Source organism: Sylvia atricapilla, chromosome 1, assembly GCF_009819655.1.
Source record: "Sylvia atricapilla isolate bSylAtr1 chromosome 1, bSylAtr1.pri, whole genome shotgun sequence".
Classification (NCBI taxonomy): Eukaryota; Metazoa; Chordata; class Aves; order Passeriformes; family Sylviidae; genus Sylvia; species Sylvia atricapilla.
The window spans coordinates 128,263,516-128,284,096 of record NC_089140.1 but is presented as its reverse complement, the minus strand read 5'-3'; the positions used below and the strand labels follow the sequence as shown (position 1 = coordinate 128,284,096).

General features: G+C 37.5%; 1 protein-coding gene across 9 annotated transcripts in view; it reads left to right on the top strand.

The window, feature by feature from the left end:
• The window catches only part of RUNX1T1 (RUNX1 partner transcriptional co-repressor 1), a 115,346-nt gene that overhangs the window by 74,716 nt on the left and 20,049 nt on the right, over positions 1–20,581 (top strand). For all 9 annotated transcript variants that reach the window (XM_066333333.1, XM_066333290.1, XM_066333318.1 and 6 more), the window contains 4 exons: positions 2,670–2,851; positions 10,762–11,012; positions 12,240–12,325; positions 12,944–13,145. In XM_066333333.1, coding sequence (XP_066189430.1) covers positions 2,670–2,851; positions 10,762–11,012; positions 12,240–12,325; positions 12,944–13,145 — 721 coding nt within the window. The remainder of the gene's footprint in view (positions 1–2,669; positions 2,852–10,761; positions 11,013–12,239; positions 12,326–12,943; positions 13,146–20,581) is intronic.

Sequence of the window (20,581 nt, the reverse complement as noted above, 5' to 3'; positions counted from 1 at the left end):
AGGGTAATGTAAGCTGGTAATGTCATGTTTGTTTGCACTCAGTGTTTTTCAGGTTGAGAACTGGTTTGTATTTCTCACTGGTTTGTATTTTGTGCAGAGGTACAGGAGTCTGTCTACAGGCATCAGCAGCAATGTGCTGCTGCTGCAGGTATAGAGAACTACCTTTGCTATCAGAGCAGAACCTCTGCACGATCCTCTGTGTCCAAGACCACGTTGGTTTCAGAGTCTCTATGGGTACGCTTAAGTTGCCTTAGGAGCCTCATCTCTCCCTGGTCACAATAGGGAGAATATTGATGTTCCACTCTGCATTCAAAATTAGTTCTCATTATCTTCCTAAAAACTACTGTGTATCAGGGCCATGGTGACCAGAAGCAGTCTGCACACTTGATCTACCTATAGAGAGGTCCTGGTTAATCTTCTCTCTACAAACGAATTATTTATTAATATATGTTTGATAAAGATTGTTCAGAATAATATTTTGAGCAGGTTGAAAATACTTGAGCTGAGCTATACATTTGTAAATACTGCTATTCTTGACTTCTAGTTAAGTATTTGTCCAAATATTACTTTATGCTATTAAAAGCACAAATTATAAGGCATGTCATAGTTTTCTATACTAACTTCTATGAAATTAAGCAATTGAATGTATCCGTGTTTAACAAATATATTAAAAGCTGTACACACTTGTTTTGCAAAGAAAATCTGTTCATTCTATTTAGATAAATTTTTCTGCAAATGTTCGTATTTATGATTAAAGGTTAAGAATGAACATTTTTTAGGAGAAGGTAAATAAGTAAAACAGATCACAGTTTTTGCTGAACAGTTCAAAATTTGATTGTCTCTAGGAGTATCTAAGCATTAAAAAGGTCCTTTTTTGTTTGTGATAGTGGATAAAGAACTCAAATATGTTGTTTCTTCCTTCATTACTCACCTCCTAAGTAAGGCTTTCACATTTCTACCTCGCAGGCTTGCTGAGATGTGATGATACATCTTTTAAGTATGGACCGCTAGTTAAATATTAGATCTGATTCTTTTATTTCTTCCAGATATTTATTTGTAAATATTCTCCAACTGTTCTCTGCCATGAACAGCAGTTCAAGTAATTTGGTGTCTTGAACTGTAGTCTGTAGTCTGTATGAGCTTTTTAAAGAAACAGCTAAATTAAAACAAGTGAAAAACCCTGCTCACAGCACAGTCAGTCAGTCAATCTCTCTAATAACTGAAAGAAAATAGATATTTGGTTCTTTCACAAAACATTTCTGTTCCGATTGATCTGAAAAAACCTCCATATTGCATAACCAACTGTCTTTCCATCCTTAGATGAATAACTGATAGCAATTTCCAGTTTTTTCTCCACTGTTATAAGTTTAATATGTACTGACTATTCTGGCATTTTTGGTGACACAGTGGTTCCGCTCTTACAGTACAACAACAGGTGCTGGAGCAGTTGCCATTGTTACAATGCTAACAAAGTAATTTACCAAGATGCTGGGCTCAAAACTTTTCAGAACATCTGTTTTTTGTTTGGTTCCTTGCACATTACTTTCAGAACTTTTTTGACTTCAGAAGTATTTCCCTACTTAAAAAAGAAGGGGTTTTTGGTTTTGTTTGTTTGGGGTTTTTTTAAGTGGGAGTTATTTCAAAAGCAAAGGAAACTACTGAAGTTCTTTGTCTTCAGTTACTAAAAGAAACTTATGAGGCAAAAAATCATCATGCACTAGTGATGAAACACTAGAGAGGTCAAGGCAAATCACTTTATGGCACAAAAAATAATTAGGTAAAAACGAGTGGCCTTTCTTAGTATCAATGTTGGCATGTGCTGTAAAGAAAGGAAGATGTTTCCCAAGATGTGCAACTATCTCTGCAGAGGGAAGGAACATACAGTTCCACCTGTCTGACAAAAAGTATGACAAAGTATGACCCAGTAGATGGGCGAAATGTGCTGCCCAGGGATCAACAAGCATTTTCAGTTCTCTTTGTCTGAGTCCTGGTAATCTCCAGGCCATGACCCAAGTCCCAGTGGGGCCATGAAAGAACAGTTAGAAATCCTTCAAGCTACATCTGGCTAGGAGGAGGATTGTAGCCCTCCGGGTGATTAACTGAAGCTCTGGAATGTGAGATTTTTTTGTAATCTTTATCTTAATGTGTAACTGCAAGTGTAATGGGAAAGCTGAGGGCAATCCTATTCTCAATCCTGTTCTCCCCAAGGCCCTCAAAGGATGGTGACTGAGGTAGCTTATGCAGTCTCAGATCCTTTGGTTTCAGGCAATTTCTGAGTCCTAACTGCAGTCTGAATGGGAGACAAAGGATTGTCACTTGTTAAAAACAGCTGCTCCGTAGGAGATCAGGTTTTAGATTGTAAGAAAGCAGAAGTCAGCCAAGACAGTGCTTTTTCCCTCTTTAAAGATGTGGCACTCAGACCTGGTTTTCTCACAGCATTTACTGTTTTCTCATTTTTGGTAAACTCTTGTCCTTCCACACATATTTAGTACAGCTATAGCCACTTTTGGAGACTGCCTGCTTTCAGGCAGCTAACCACAAACCTAGCTGGGAATGATGGCAACAGTTTCAACTCAAAGCAGGCTTTCCTCTGATTTCTGATATTTCTTTTTCATCTCTGTTGAAACTGCTTGCAAGCTGCCCCCCTAACATGTGCTACACACTTGCAGGCCAATCTGCCCCTGCTGCAGCGGGAGCTGCTGCACTGTGCAAGGCTAGCCAAGCAGAACCCAGCCCAGTACCTCGCCCAGCACGAACAGCTGCTTCTGGATGCCAGCACCACCTCACCTGTTGACTCCTCAGAGCTGCTTCTCGATGTGAACGAAAACGGGAAGAGGCGAACTCCAGACAGGTGAGCACCACTGTGCCTTTCATACCCTGCACAGAGTGCCTGTGGGCCCAGGATGCTGAGCTCCACCGGCACGGGGGGAGTGTGTGGGTGGGTGCTGGGAGGATACTCTGATGGTGCTCGCTGGGTGCCTTCAGGTCCAACCTGACTATGAATGTTTCCAGAGGTGGCACATCCAACACCTCTCTGGGTAATCTGTGCCAGTGTTTCACCACCTTCCATATTAAAAATTTCTTCCTTATACCTAGTCTGAATTTACTCTCTTATTAGCTTAAAATCATTATCCCATGCCCTTTCATAACAGGTCCTGCTTATGCGTGTCAAGATATACATATTTGCGTGTATATATAGAGAGAGAGCTACATGCAAGTATATATTTCTGAGCATATAAATATAATACATGCACGCACTGATTCAGTCACCTCAGGACACACTGTTGTCATATCAACACAGAAATAATGGTCAGCCAGTCCTTTGTGCACAGTATTTCTGTCATGAAGCAACAAGCAGCAGATCATGCCAGCTCCATATACAATTCCTTTGCATCTGACGTTTTGTTGAACTCAACATTAAATGTGAAGAGAGTTGCTAGGCATTTATATTGAGATGTACAAGGCAAGCCCCAGAGCATTCTCAGGGCTTTGGCTCCTTCTGCTGTGCCATATTTCCATATCCATACATGGAATATGCATATTTCTTTCAAATATGGATATTCCTTTCAAAGAGGAGAACTGTTCACTGAAATCTGTTTTGTTGAGCCGAGGAGAGTCCATGCAGAAATGGGACGAATAAATGCATGTGTGTGAAGTGCAGTAGCTTTAGGGGTATGGAACAGTTATTATTTTTCAGAATAAAGTTCTTTGTTTAGTGTTACGAGGAAATTACTCTTGTGGTTATTTACTTTTAACTGTCTTCCTATGGTCATGTTAGAAATTTAACTGGCATTTACATTTTACCTTTGGGAAACTCAGGTATTATATTTTTTATTGATTTGTTTGCCATGGGTTTTATAACATGGAAAACTTTTATTGTGCTGTTCTGCCAAATACCACTACCTGTATGCCTGATGTATGCAAGTGTTCTAATTTATCCTTTAAATGAAAATGATTTGCAAAGTCAAGAAGCCTCGTAACTTTGTGCAGGTGACATTTTTGTGTTGAAACAGGCTTAAATGGCACAAAAATAGAGAGAAAACAAAGTCTGAAAGGTCACAGTAAAACTTTAGACTTTTCATAGCCAGAAGTGAACAGTAAAATTTAAAGTCACATAGCCATTAGATAGAAAAAGATGTGAAAGTATTGAAGTTTGTTTGCCTGAGATTGTGTTTCAGAAAAATCACTATGGACCAGCGAGAAAATTAAGGTACAAGCAGAAAATCTCTTTTTATATGTAGCTACCCTCTTTTTACCAGTTTTTCCAGACAACTAGACCAAACTGAAGCATGTTAAGGTTAAGACAAGCATGTTTCTGCACCCCAGAAAAATGATTAATTTTTGGACATTTTACATGTATCCTGTTATAATATGCAAAGAAATAACTTGTCCAAAGCTGAAATTCAGCACCTTGGGGCAGTTCTGCATATCCTCAGTCTTTGCAGAGTAGTATACCAAAACATCTGTTTAAAAGGGCCTCTTAATATCTTGTGAATAGCTTAAATGTCAGCATGCTGTTGTGTCAGTAGCAGACACAACATTTTTCCTACAAGGAGATAGACACATATGAAATTATCTCATAAGCCAGTGAGTTATTGCTTGACAGAATACAGAGGAGAAGAGAGATGTGCCTTCCTGACAGCCCTAACTCACTTCTTTTTTTCCTGCTAGTAGAGAGCAGTGTTACTCATATCTCCCATAAGGCCACAAAGAAAAAATGCAAAATGAAGTGTTTGTTTTTCATTCCATCTTTAGCATTTGGAATAATGCTCCCTCTTTTTGAGACCCTGTTTGACAGTGTTGAATTTTGGTTATTTTGTAGTAAGTATGGTCTCACCTGCATTATCTTCAGTCCTGCTTGTGAGGGAGAAGATGAGTGATGCAGGTAGAGACCAGGACAAGAACTTTGTTATGGAAAGACCCTCTGTTGGCTTTATAACAAAAAGGACATAAGATTAGCACATAAAGGGACCAGCAGATCAGGAGAATAGTGGATTTTAAAGTCAGCCTTTATCTTTTAATTAAAACTGAGGCCCAGACCTAGAGAGATTTGGTTATGGTTTATGAATTTTCTTCTCAGCATTTCCTTTTAGTTAAAATATGTAGGCGCTCTTGAAATTCTTAACTCTGCTTGCAAAATCAAGTGCCTTTGGCTTCACAGCTGAAGTCTCTCTTAGGCTGTGAACAGCTTGAGGAGCCTTCAGCTCCTCCACAGTTAGTAATGCAGCTTTTGGGGTGAGGGGTTAGACAGTTTAACTTCCATTGTTGTGGGTAAGAGCGTGTGTTTGAATTCCTAGGGTCCAGGGAGGGTGCAGTGGTGTCCCACTGGCCTGCGCACTCAGAGGTACGGCAGCTTCTGTCAGTTGCAGCCTGAAATTCATCTCCTTAGTTCTGGGGAAGTGGTGTTTCAGAAAAACTCATCCTTTCTTTTTGACTCTGCAACTATTCGCTGTAATGAGAAACACGCATGTGAAAAGAGATTGCCCAGTGCACTCATTAGAATGGTACCTTGAGCTTAAAAAATAAGTTGGTTTTGTTCAGGGTGAAGCAACCCTGTCACTGGTTAGTCACATCTACTTTTCCATTGCCTATGACTATAATAAAAGCTGTACAGAAAAATATCTGTTGTAGTGTTGGCTGAGCCAAGTTCAGCCAATTGTCTTGTGTGCTCAAGAGCATTTGTGCAACAGATTTAGTAAAAAGAACAAGATGCTTTTGGAAAGATTCTTAAATTAACTGAATTGGAGTCTGCATATGTTTTAATGTGGATAATGTAAGTAAATCAACCACAAAAAACTGTCCTCAGAGGCAGAACATGCCTAGACTGAGTGAGTATTGAAACCAAATACTTGTCTGGCTTTATACTCATTACTCTATTAATTATTTTAATTATTTACAGAGGAGCATGCGGAAACATCTGGAAATATATATGTACCTTTTGTTTAGAAATATAAGTAATTTTCAAATATGTTAATAAAAATTCAGTAGAAGCTATCAGACATACTTTAAGGGAAGGGTTTACTGTGACTCCATGGCTAGTAAATGAAAAATAAATTGCTCAAAGATCACATCTTTCCAGGAGAACTAACTGCAGCTGGAGTAATTCTGATTAAAGATTTGTGTCTTACTGAAGTAAACTGTGGTATCTTTTTCACTTCCTAAGGTATATGATATAGATATATAGTTATACACAGGCATGCATCGTATATCATATATATATCACACACACACACACACATATATATATATATATATCTACACACACACAACTATATTTTTCATTTGGGCATGGGTAACTGCATACCATTGATTCCAGTAGAGGCAGAGTACAGTAGAGGATTAGGCAAAAGAAAGTGGAACGTGTTACATGTAACCACAGCTGCCTCATGATTTTTTGTTAAAGAAAGTCCACATACAGTAATTTTTCTGCTTATAATTTCAGAGCCTTTTTTGCATTTTCCAATTCTGGTTATTTATCTTCATATCCAAGTCTACTGTATGTGAGGTTTTATAGAGCAATCTGACAGCCAAGCTTTGTGTTTTACTGAATGTTTTCTTGGTGCATATGGTCTGACACGGATGAGCAGCCACGGTGAGATTTTGGAGTCTATTAAACTAGCTCATTAAAAGGATCAATCTGTTTCTGTAATAACACTGGGAACCATCAGTCACTGCAAGAGAGGAAAACTGACACCTGAGGAGACAACACATTTTGGTAATTTGTTCATGACATGTCATGAACAAAGTGTTCACTGTATTTTGTTTACTAGTTTGGGAGTTTACATTCTACTGTAGTAAAGCAAAGGAACTTGGACCACAGTGAGTTTTTATTTTGGTGAATGAATGCTTAATTATCAATCACATGATTTTAAATACATTAACAACAAAAAACTTGGTGTTAATTACTCATCCTTTGAGCTTGCTGGAAAGGGCTGATAGAATGTCATATAGTGACTCTACATTTATGACAGCTGCCTACAAAGTGGATGTAGGATAACAAAAAATTCTGTTAGAATAGCATTATTTTGAGTGAGAAGAAAACAAAAATGGCCATGTCTATGTTGTGACTTTAGAAAGTGCTGCTGTGGTTGCAATACCTTTGGAATCCATGACAAGAAATACATATCAAAGGTACCTGGGCACAGAGATCAGCTTTGACAATACTGTTAGGTAAATCTTATTTGAAGAGGCTCCTCAGTATCTCAGTAAGGTGAAGGATGCTCATAGTTCTTACATCTGTGCTTCTTGTACACCATGTGTAATTATGAGGAATTGTAAAATAATTTTGTCATATGAACTGATAGCAAGGCAGAAAAGTAATCTTTTTTGTAACACAGTATTATAAACAGCTTCTTTATTCCAACAAAGCATTATCATTTGTTTGATTCGTCAAACCTTTATTGGTGGAAGTCAGTTTAAATCAAAGCATCTTGCACAAATTGTAGATGAGCAGCTTTGTCTCATTCTTGTAAGCTGACTTTAGTGTTCTTTGAAATTCGTGTTCTTTGAAAATCACTCTTGATCAGGTGAAACCTAATTTTCTAGCCAAGGCAGTTTTGCATGCTCAGATATTCTACCCAGCAAATTATCCATAAATTGCAATAATTTAAAACTGAAATCACAACCTACAAACAACATAAATTCTATTAAATGGATACAGGCTAAAAAGTAGCGTCTATTTTGCTGTCTTTAATCTGAGTAAATCATGGCTTTGAGTAAAATGACCCCGTGTGTGTTTATAGCTGAAGGACTCCATCTTTGTCATATTGCCAATTTTCTAAAGAACTATGTTGATTTATAGGCATATCAAGGAAAATGTGGCCATCAGGAATAAGACAAGAAGTGTCAGCTATGTTTTATACACATTCGCTGTTACTTCCTCTCTACAGCTTTTGGTTGCTTTGCAAAATCAGATGAAAGAAGATTAAAATTGTGGTGGTATTATATTTGGAACTACTACTATTCACATGGTATTGGGAAATAGGAGTGCTTCCTCAGGCACCTGGGAAAATGCTGTTGCCCCAAGGGGGTGAGACCTAAAAGAATGAGTAGTTCTAAGATGAGAAGCAGGTTAGTAGGTCGAATTCAGAGCATCTGAATTGTGATCTTCAGTACCCGGTCTTTTATCACTATATTCAGTGTATTCAGATACAGTAAATTTGGCAGCAATTCCTGTTCTGATGACGTTTTCTAAGTTGTTACCTTTTAGTATATTTTTATGTGATCAGAAACATTAAATGAGTTTACGTACAGTCTCATTCTGGTATTCTGGTAAACTGCATATTTGGTCAGTGCAGAAAATATAACAACAAACTGTAGAATTAAATTTTAGGGTTAGGGTTAAGGTTAGGGTAACAGCCGTTACCCAGCATAATAGCAAAAACATCACTTCAGTAAATATGTTTTCAACAGTAATGTTAGTTTCTGTGTTAATCAGAGTTAAGTGGATATGTTGGTGTGTTTTCCAAGCTAAAGAAGTGTGTTCCAGTTAAGTACAAAGCATCATTAAAAACCACAGAAATACCTGTACATTAAGGTGCAAATATATACACTTGTATGAAAATATACAATTTTAACATCAAGCTGTAGTACAGAAAAGGAAAACTGGATTCCCACTTGTCCCAGTTTTATGCCTTTACTTTTCCTACACGAAGTGATCAAAAATCAATGAGTTATTTTTTGCTGTTTCTGACTTTTACTCATTCAAGTTAGAGAACATTCTAACTGAAGGGCTTAGGTGAATTATTAGTTTGCCTTGTACAGAAAGGAAAATCCATTTCTTTTGCTTGCATAGTATTTTGACAACTGGAAGATTGGCACATTGAGTTTGAGGAAATACGTGCAAAGAAAACACACACCAGCAAGTAAATACAAACTTGTCTTGAAGAGCTGTCAGAAACATCACCACCCACTGGGAGTTACTGCAAGCAGTTATGTCATGCCAAAAATAATAAAATATATATGATGGACCTCAGGTTTTCTTGGTTGGGAGTTTTCACAGCCATGCTGCATTTCTTTTGGAACAAGGTACATGGTCCACTCTAGCAAAGTATGTCTTTTATATCTGCCCCAAGAGTCTCCTGCTGTTCTGATGAAAGATTTGTCCCTTTTTTGCCAAGTTACAGTCTGGTAAAATATGTATATACCTGCAGCTTCTCTGTCATTACTAATTTTGGTGAGGTCTCTGAGAAATTGCTTCACTCTTTCTGAAAACAAAGCAGCCCATTTATTACTAGTTGCAAGATCTTAGTTTGATTCTCTTTCTCAGAGGATATTGGCAATGATTTGGTTTCATCCTTCCTCTCATTGGCAGTAAATGGGAACCTGTTAAGAGGTGACAATTAATAAACTGAGTATTTCCCCACAGACAGTCCCTGGAGGGTGGTTGATTGGTTTCTGGGGGATGGGTTGTTGTAGGAGAGTTTTAACACCAGGCAAACAACAAAATTCCCTCAAATTTACCTTTCTGTCAAAAAATTGTTATTACTAGGAATGATACATTATACCATCCATTTCTTCCAGAGGATAAAGTTCTTTTCTAAAAAATCTGGAATATATCAGCAGTTTAATAAAGGTTTGGGAAGGGAGGAATGAAATCTCAGTTTGCAATATTTATATCTAATAAACTTTCTGATCAGAGCTAATATTTTGTAGGTTTTCTTTATTCACATGGTTAAAAAAAACCCACCCATATTTCAGGGAAATTAAACTTCCCCCAAAGGGTTGTTAACCTGTTGAAGTAACCTTTTTTTTATTGTTTTTTTGGTGTGTTTTTTGTTGTTGGTGGTGTTTCTGTTTCTTTGGGGGGGCGGGGCTGGTTGGTTTTTGTTTGTTTGTGTGGATAATGGCTACATTATCTGTGCCTTTGTTTCTTTTTCTTCTTAAAATGAAATATATTTTTATTTTAATGGAGAATTAGTTCAGGATGTGTTCAAGGTACTCAGGCAGAGGTGTCCAGTAGAGGTTTCTTTGGAAGTAGCTGATTAAAAATTGAATTAGAGTAACGAACATAAAACCCCCTGTTCCTTCTCAGTAGCTCTTCCAAGTTGCCTGAGCATAAAACCCCCGTCTAAGAGTGATGGAGTGGGAAATCCTGAACATTGCTGAGGACTTCAGTCTAACCAAATCTTCCTGCAAAATTAATAACAGTCACAGCACCTTTGAGTGGAATGCAAAGCCCTGATGGTGCAAAAATCTCTGAAGGATGCATTTCTCATGATTTGGGAATTCTTCCCAATGTCTCTGAGTGATGCTGATCTTAATGGGAGTTCATGGCATGCTGAGCTTCAGCACACTGACACGCACTGCTAGACTATTTGGTATACTCTTGAAAAAAAATAAATTCTTGAACTGCAGGTTTCTCCTAATCATCATAAGCTATAGCACTACTGAAAACAGGAATTTCTTGGTCACTAACTTCATGTATCAGTTGATGGTTTCACTTCTGCAATTGCATGTGTGTCCACCCTGTCGGTCTGTGGTCTCAGCGAAGGCTGCTTGCTCTCCAACCCCTCGTTAAGAGGCTCTGTCAGAAAGCTCACCCTGCTAGTATTTCTCAAGTTACAGGGATGGTTAGACAAGGTGAATGACTCCTTTGTATGTTTCCAGTCAGCAGTGTTACGAAATGTTCTGCAACACCACACATTTGAAGCAAAGTGAAAGAACAAACTTTAGTTCCTGAAGCTGCATGTGTAGGTGGGGGTGCATGTTCCCAAACCCTGTTCACTAAGTGAATTAAAATGCCTTTGCTTTGTTTTTCAGAACCAAAGAAAATGGCTTTGACAGAGAGCCTTTGCACTCAGAGCATCCAAGCAAGCGGCCCTGCACTATTAGCCCAGGCCAGCGGTACAGTCCAAATAATGGCTTATCTTATCAGCCCAATGGTCTGCCTCATCCCACCCCACCTCCACCTCAGCATTATCGTTTGGATGATATGGCCATTGCCCACCACTACAGGGACTCATACAGACACCCCAATCACAGGGACCTCAGGGACAGAAACAGACCTATGGGTAAGGCACGTTGATTTTCTGCATTGTTTTTTGAGGTTTCTGTTTCCCTTATAACTCAATTTTGTGAATAGGATCTTTTACCTGCTGCCTTTATGGCTGTTTGTTCATCTAGCTGCTTCTAATGGCCTTATTTCAGATCTGTATTTGTAAAAGTGGATTAAATTGTATCTCTATGTAAGAGGATCAGAAGTGGGAGGAACCTGTGTTTAGAGCTGCATGGGTGACATGGACGCTCAGGTATATGGGAGGCAAGGATAGGTAGAGCCTTTTATTTTTCTTCTAATGTCAGATTCGTGATGATAGCAACATCAGTATAACTTGAGTTCAGCTTAGAGCAGAAGAAAGTTGTTATCTTTCAGGGAAGTGTTTTCTGTGTGACATCTCCAGAGTGGATGGGGATGTCTGCGGAGGATGTGAACAGCAGAAGCGCCAGCCACACCCTGCACGGCACGGTTTGGTTTAATAGGATGCTCTTGGATTTTGCTTCACATCTGCACTTACTGTTCTTCCTTGTTTTAAACAAATCTTCAGTAAAAGAGGAACACTTGCAAATATCCAGCATCTGTATAGAGGAGGCTAAACAAAGAACAAGTGTTGGTTCAACTTGAGTGTTGATAATAAATACTGTCTTGGTTGTATCATGTTGTCAGCTGCTCTGATATATGTGCTACATTTTAACCACATGTTGTTTAAACATCTGTGAATGGATGAACCCTTAATGATGCTCTGTTGACATGGTAGTAATTACTGTATTTAGTGAAATAACACTGAGTTTATACTAATATTTTTTCAAGTCTCTGAAGTACAGCTAGTATTATATGCACTGAGTTACCAAATAATTGCCTTGCTGACTTGAAGTAGGGCAAATGAAAATTATATATTGTATTTTGTTATATTTTTATATATATCTAAAATAATTGTACATAGTCAGAAAGAGCTATGTCCATTTTTGAAAAGTTGTTTTGCAACCTATAGAACGTACAGAATTAAAGATATTAAGTTGAACAAAACAGTAGCATCTTGTAGGGGGAAAAGTACTAAAGAGAACTTAGAGCAAAGTTTTAGGAAGCTTTTTTTTTTTTTTTTTTTTTTTTGTGGTGGCATTCCTGATGCTAGAACAGGCAATATATGATATTTTTGTCTATAGGCTCTTTTTTCTTTTGTCTCTTTTTTTTTTCCCCCTAGAGGACTTCCAACATTGTAAATATAATTTGCTCCTCTTTGCAGGGTTGCATGGCACGCGTCAAGAAGAAATGATTGATCATAGGCTAACAGACAGAGAATGGGCAGAAGAATGGAAACATCTTGACCATGTAAGGGCTAAATACCCATTTATGTATAATTGTCTGAACAGAGGCCTTCTAGCATAGGAATTTAAAATTTTTATTTTAAAATCTATCTGAATTCCAGGACAAGTTTTGAAAGCTTTGCTGATTAAATCAGAGGGCTCGATGTTCCCCATTAAGCCTTATCAGGCCTTGCTGATAAGTGTCTCCTGCATTATCCTACTTATTACAGTCTGCCAAAAGAGAAACAGACTATCTCTATAAACTCTGGATCTGGAGATTGGATTTGTTCCTGAATTTATTAGCTCTTGTAAAATTTGTAGGCATCACTTCTGGACCAGATCTTGAGTCCTCTGCGGTGCCGTGTAATACTAGCAGCAGGGCTACTGCCTGTCCAGTTGTTTTCTCCTTGTCTTTGCTCTTTCTCCTGTAAGCCCCTATCTGTATAGTTTAGGATCACCAGTTAAAAAAGGAAGGGATTGTCATTAAAAGTCTAGAAATTTTCAGATATAGTTGAGGTTAGCAGAGTGGGACTCCATTATTAAAACTCACACACTCAGTACATTAACATTTTCTTAATTTTATGTCACTCTCTGAATAAAAAGTTCTTCTTTTTTTCTGTGCTCCATCCACTGCTGTGAATAGTTGTTGAACTGTATAATGGACATGGTGGAAAAAACTAGGCGATCTCTCACTGTCCTACGGCGATGTCAAGAAGCAGACCGTGAGGAGCTGAATTACTGGATACGGCGGTACAGTGATGCAGAGGATTTAAAAAAAGGCGGAAACAGCAGCAGTAGTCATTCCAGACAGCAGAGTCCAGTGAATCCAGATCCACTTTCATTAGGTACAGTATCCTCATTGAAAATCGTGATTCTCTTTAAGCTCAGCTAAATGGTAGATGACGTTTGTTTTTGTTCTTCTGACTTTTCTGTATAGTGATGATTCCTCTGCTGACTACTGAATTAACTATAACTCTGGTGCCCAAACAGTGGTGTTTCTGTGTCGAATGGCTTGAGGTTTTTTGGGTGATGCTTGGTTATTTGCTTTCCATTCAGCAAAGTCTGAGAGGGTTGGGTGGGAGGGCAGTGTACAGAGGTCATGTAGGTGTGGCAGTGCAGTGGGATGTGCATTCACTCTCTGTTCCTTCTGACTCCTTCTCTTGCCTGATTGTTTAAAAAAAATATGTAAGTGTTTGCAGTTTGAAATTGGCGCTTTCACATTCTTTAATCAAATTACTTAACTTGGAAGTTGTCTTTCTAAGAAAATGGAATTGCAAAGATATAGGCACTTCTTAGGTGTACATGGTTTCTGTTTAAGAAAGGAACGAGATCTGAGATGCGCAGTCATGCACACAGGATCCTCCGAGGTCTGTGTCCGTCACTGCAGCTTGTGCAGGTGTGTCTGAGGACTGTTGTGTAGTTCCATGGAGCTGTGCAGGGCCTGGCTCAAGCTGCAGAGCTTGAGCTGGGTGGGCTGCAGCTGCCTTACAAGGACCAGACCAAACAGCTGGGCTCTCACCCAGCCCTTCACGGTCACTCTCGCACAGTGTATCCCACACAACTACTCTAAGAGGATTCTGCTCTATAAAAATATGGTTCTGCTTTGGGGGCTTTCTGTAAGTTACTACTGTTTTGACATTTTTCTACCCCACCTCCTCACTTTTGTGGCAGATATGGTAAAGAAGCATCTTGGTGATACCTTTTTATTGTTCTTGTACTCTTGAGGATATCAGGAGACTATTGCTTGCTTATCTAATAACATATTATAAAAAATATACTGTCTGTATCCAATGCCATCTACTCAAAGTCATCATAAACTGTGCTTATTAGTAGAATTTCGTATGTGTGTTATTTTGCAACTACATTTTAACTGTGTTTTCCTTTTGCCTTTAAGAATAACCTACTAAGTAAAAATTTATTTAATTGCAACTCAAAAACCAGAAAAATCTAATACCATCTCCACCATTCTCTTGCTAGATTTCTGGATTTCTTACTGTAATATTTAGTGCCTCTTGATAACAAACAAATCCTTTTTGTGTGTGTGTGTGTGTGTCAAATTACCTGAGTCAATAGCTCTATAAATGTGCTCCAATCAGTGGAAGGAAGTATTATGGAAATGCTTCTATAGTTCACTAATAAGTCTAGTCCCTAGAGGAGTGCTTCTGAGAAAGTATTCAGGTAATGGCTTGTATGAACAGTGCTAAATGTAATGTAAAGAAAGACTCATAAATAAGGCATCTGAAATGCCAGTCACATCTGCAACTTCAGGAAGAACATTTGTGAGTAGATCAAAAGCAGTGGCTCACTTCTCTAGAAAAGCTGTGATGCAGAAGGAGACAGGCCATGGTGCTTGTGCAGTTAGTAGGTAAAAAAAATTGAAAGGTAACTTGAGTGTTGATATTTCCCCAAAGAAACTGGAACTCATGACATTCATCAAAACTTTATAGATAATATTACAATCCAAGAAAAATAGTTGTCACCACCACAACAGGTACATAAAGTAAAATGAAGATCAATCATAATATAAATCCTTATATTAGTATTTGTTTGTGTATTTGTCAAAATGAATTCTTGGAAACAGCGAAGTCTTCTGGCTTAAAAGAAAATTATGCAGCACAGCCTTTGGAATTGGACACATCAGTCAGCTCTGCAGTACTGTGGGTACTAATGAACTGGTTGGAGTGAGTCCATTCAATTTTAACTTGTCCATTTTGGTTATTTGGTTGAAAAAATACTTCTGAGACTCCACAAACATGAAGCTTGGATTGCTTCAGTGATGTAGCTTCCATGTCAGTTGTAAATATTGGTAAGAAGTGCTTTTATGTCTGACATGACAGGGAGAAAATACTTACTCTGGAGTCTATGCAAAGCTAATCTCGTATTTCCTCAAATCTGGTAGTAATCTAGTTAGCAAAATGAAAACCCCTAACATTCAAAGGTATAACGAAACTAAAGCAGTGTTTGTGAACCTTGATATGCTTTAGGACATTTTATTTTAGTTTTGAAGTGGGGAAAAGGATTGAAAAATTCCTCCAATATTTTAATTCAAGTACAACAGCATATAAATATTGGGAGGTTTGCTACAGAGATTCTAAATGTCAGTGATTTCCCTTTGTACCTTTTCTTTGGTTTTTTGGTTGTTTTTTTTTTTTTTTTTCTAGCAAGGTAATCCACCTTTTAAATCCATCTTTTCATCTCCACTTGCAAGAGAGAAAAAAAATGTGGGCCATATGGCTACATTATCTGTGCCTTTGTTTCTTTTTCTTTATGATTCAGATATTATCACTGAAGTGATAACTTCCTGTTACAAGCATTATGCCACAGTCTTCATAGATAGGTCTTGCTGAAAAACTCTTGAGATGAGATCTAGCATGGATAGTTTGAGCTGAAAAGTAATTGAAGAAAATTCTGGTTGTCATTTTGAACCAGTAGACCTGTCTTCCTGCCAAAGATTTTTTGTTTTTCTTTTAATTTGACATCTCTGTAAATCATGTTGAGCCTGGAAGTATGCAGTATCGGATCAATATTTTTTTTGTTGATATTTTTAATTAAAAAATTAAATTAAATACTTGATCATTCATTTTAATGCAATGCAATCCAATACACACATTAGCCAGCTACAACAAGTTACAGGCTCCTATTATTCTCCAAGAATGTGCTGAAGGTATAAGAGGGTCTATTCTTTTCAGTCTGAATAATGCATGTTTATGAAAGTCTAAAAATGACTCAGACTTTATATATATTCACTTGATTAACTGTGATGGTCTATGAAGTGAATAATACATCATCCAACTCCTCCATTTCTGCTGAAGAATTTCAGTACTACATACTGCAGCAGGACTGCAACTTTCATCCTAATAGTGAATAATTACCCATATCAGACACTGTATACTGAAATACACACAGTGGGATAAATTAAAGATGAGGGTTCTTCAGCATCGTGGGTTATAAACAAGATCTATAACCATACTGAGTGCAGCTGTGGCTCTAGATAAGTGGAGCAGGCACACATCAGAAGGTCTGCAGCAGTGTTGATATTTTGTGTCTGTTGCATTTATCTGAATGGCAATCTTACAAAATAGAGTTTGAAATCTCCAGCTGAAGAGTGCCAATACCTGCAGGATTTGCCTCAGGAAACCAAGATCCTCAGAAGTGTATGAATTTGTCAAAAACACATAGGTTAGCCATTTCCTAATACATTTTTAAACGTTAACTCTTTCAGACCCTTTTTATTTTTTCTAAAGCTGTTCACCGTCATGTTTTCAGTGTTAGCCAGAGCATTCCTGCCAACACATGTCTATCCATGCTGTGATTATAAACCTGCTCCTTTGCCATTTGCAAATAATCAGCATTGCTGTGATATGCATGGCATTCTCAACATGAGCGAAGCGTAATGCTGTGAATACCGCAGTAACATTTATAACTTGTAATTCTAGAATGTAAAGCCTCTGTGATACTGGTCACTGATGACATTAAGTATTGCTCTTAATCCGCTCACTGCATGGGAGGTTTGGGCTAGATTGTGGTTTATTGAACTGCCTGCTGTTAGGTAGGCTCCAACTGCAGAAACATTGCATGGGTGTATTCTCAGTGCTTAGTTCTGAAGTGGCCTCTGCTTGAAGATTATTTAGTAATACAGTACCTATGTAGCTTTTCTTACTCTTTTACAATGAGGACACAACAACTATATTTTTAACACTATTTCAAGGGGTGTTGCAATAGCCACAAAAATGTATTAGAGGGCAAAGATGGGCAAAGATATACTTAAAAAAAACTGGGAACACTTGCCCCCCTTCCAGGTTTGCAAGGTAGGCTTCTCATTCAGTAATTCCCACCTTCAGATCTCTATATTTCATTATGTGGAACTGGCACACTTTTGAACTTCACTCTTACAAACAAGGCAGTGAATATTTTATGTTTGTTGCTCTGAGAATTTTTTTGTTTGTTTTCTGTTTCCCACTAATGATGATACATTTATTATAGGACAGAATGAAGCAGAACTTGCATATGAAATATGGAAACCACATAAATACATAAAAAGGCATATATATTTAATTTGTTCAGGGCTGCTTGTAAGTAGCTTTTATTAATTTTGAGTCTTAATATTCAGTACAGCAAGTAGGGATTATTTTCACTGTCAATATTTTCATGAATGCAGTAAATGCTGTTCATCTCTATTTCTTAACACTTTGTGTTATAGATGTGCATGTCACTGTCCAGTGATAAAAACCTCAATTCTTTTGTTTTGCTCAATTCTTTAACTAATCTTCTGTCCTTCTGTCCAAATATGAATTAGGCTTTTTGAGATTATTGAACATTTCTTTTCTTTCTAAGTCTTCCTATTCTGTTTTCTTGGGTTTGAGCCTTATTATTACATGAGAGTTCATATAATTTATGTGGTCCTTTCATCTCAGTTTCACTTTGCAGTTCCATATTTATGGCTGCTCTTACAACTCTCCATGCCCCTGCACATCGCTGTCTTTCAGCACCTTTTCTCTTTATCTTACAGCCACCAAAATTTTGTATTTGAATGTGAGAGCTGAAATCAATGCAAATTTTTGTTTTTTCTTCATGTGCATTCTTCTCTCCCACTCCAACAACTTTCTTACTATTTCAGAAGTTTGTTTCACATCAAAAGAGAAAATTCCAATATCATTTTTGATATCAAAAATCTCTTTTGTTCTTAACTCATTTAAGCACTTACAGGCAAGTACAGATTATTCTCATATATATGGGCTTTTATTTTCCTTTTGTTCAGTAGGAACTTGACTAATCGCCAACACATGTTTTCATGCCTTGCCATGAATTTCATGTAAATTCAGTAGTGTACATACAGTTGTTCTGCATAATGATATTGTTGCATTTTCACCATTAACAAACCTTTGTTATTACGTCTGGCATGTAAAGCCTTTTCTGAAGTCCTTTTCTGAATGATCTACCTTGTCACTTCAGATTATTCTTACTGTTGTCTGATTTAATTCCCTTTACTTCCAGGCAGCATCTACTTTGACTTCTAGGTGCTGCAGTTAGTTAATATCATGTGTTCTCCTCATTATGGTTTTTTGCTGTTGCTTTTACATTTAGTATTTTAGGGACTTCATTCAGTTGTGTTAATCTTGGTTTGAGTTTGTTGGATGCCCAAGTTAAGATCTTTTGTGCTTCAGTTTTAATGACTGATTTTTGTGATACTTAAGCTGAAGGACTCCTTACCTTAAAAACAGTAATATATAAGATTTATATCCTCTGGTCATTTCCTGCAATTTAGCTTTAGAAAGAAGATTGTTTTCACGGACTCATCACCACTGACTAAACAATAGCCATGTTACTAAATTTTTTCTGGCTTGGAAAATATGGTTTTTATTATCTTCATAAGTGCTTCTTGTCTTTTTTGTGCACCATTCCAAACTCTGGGAAAGTCTCTCATAAGCTCTTGATTTAAGTCTTCTTAGAGCAGAGGATCTCATTCCTCATGTAAATAATTTGTGGTTAGAATAAGAGCTTGATTGATGTTTATGTTTTGGAAATTTTAACAATTAGCTGGCAATCTGGTCATTTATGTCATTGAATTCCATTTTTGGAAAGTCATGTGTACCAAAAAATCAGTTCCACATCTCTCTGTCTTTTTTCTTTTTTTTTTCTTCCTTCCCCCAAAAATAAGAGCCATAGTCATAAATCAAGGTTATGCTCCCCTTGCATTGGATGGTACCTTAAATAGCAGACAGACTCAATACAAAGTAAAGACACGAATGCAACAAACCCATTGTTTTGCCACATTGGGAGCCTGGTTATGTCTTTTCCTGCAGGTATTCCTTGAAAGAGCAAATAGGAGTGGTTTAATTTTTTGCCTTTATTTTTCTTGAGCCTTCAGACAATATTTCTGCTGTTGCCTCTGTCCCCCTAACTGAACTGGTACTGTGCCTCTTAACTCTAAAAGCCTTTAAGGGATGAAAACTGTACACAAGGCTATTCGTCATCTCCAGAATAACTCAAGCCAAGCCATACTGAGAATTTTCCCATTTTTGGTATCAGGTCTGAAATCCTCTGTCAAGTTGATTAAACCGATATAAATAAGTGTTTTGCAAAATCTACACACAGACACACACACATACACACATGTACAGTTTTATTATTTTATGCTTGAGAGTTGTGAAAGTCTGCTGACAAAATTCGATTTTAAATTGTTGTCCCATACTTCAGTGACAAACAGAAGAGCTGGGTAAATCCACTCAGCTGCCTATCAGATGGGAAGATGTACTCCTAGTCATTGTATGCAGATTCTCATGCTAGAAACTACATCTGTGAAACAGTGCAGAGGGATTGGGATTCCCTACTCTCTGTTGAAAAAGCCCATGTCATCTCCCCCTTTGTTTGCTGCCTGCAATATTGTCGTCTTTTAAAAGTATTGAAGTTTATGTGGGCTACTGTACGTAAACAGTACTGTATGGCATATGTAGTGGTGTAAGAAATTATTTGCAAAACCTGATGATTCAACCTTTTTCTTCAAAATACTGCCTTTTGACTAAGGTAGTGAATAAAAGCTTGTAAGATACAAAATTTAATACATTTAGTCAAAATTAGTATTCAAAGAATGGCAGGTATCTTCTTGTTATATTTCAAGCTCAGACATCAAACATTTCTAGCAGCATCTCCAAAAACATTCAAACCTGTCTGTGATGTAACAAATCAAGTTATTTTATTTGGGCAATTGAATTCTGACACACTGGTAATAGTAATCATGGCAGTGAACTTAGTTTTATGTGTTTGGCTGTGGGGTTTTTGTTTGTTTTTTTTGGTTTTTTTTTTTTTTTCATTCTATCCTCTATTACTTTGAATAATAGTTAATCAGTTTTTAAATTGTATTTGAAAGAAGCAATTTCAATTTCATCTACTGAGGATCTGTATGCTAAATTTTTAGGCCAAAGTGAATTTTCTTTTTGTATTGTCTGATCTTAGGTGTTTAAAGTGCCTATGGAAAAGATCTTGCTGATTTCAGAACCCTTTAGGCCCAGGCGTAAAGGTTAAACCTTAAAAAAGAAAGAAAGAAAGAAAGAAAGAAAAAATAAAAAAGAGAGAGAGGAGAAGGGGAAAGAGCTGTCAAAATGTGATTGAAATATGTGGATATGTGGCTGAATTATGAGCTTCAGCTCCAGTGAGGTTGTTTGGCAGCATGTATTTAGGGGCTTAACCTAAAGTTCAAGGTTCTGTTTTTCCAACTCTTGCAGCTACAGTTGCCAACATGGGCTCAGGAAAGCATAGCTCTGAACTTAGGGAAACACCCCTT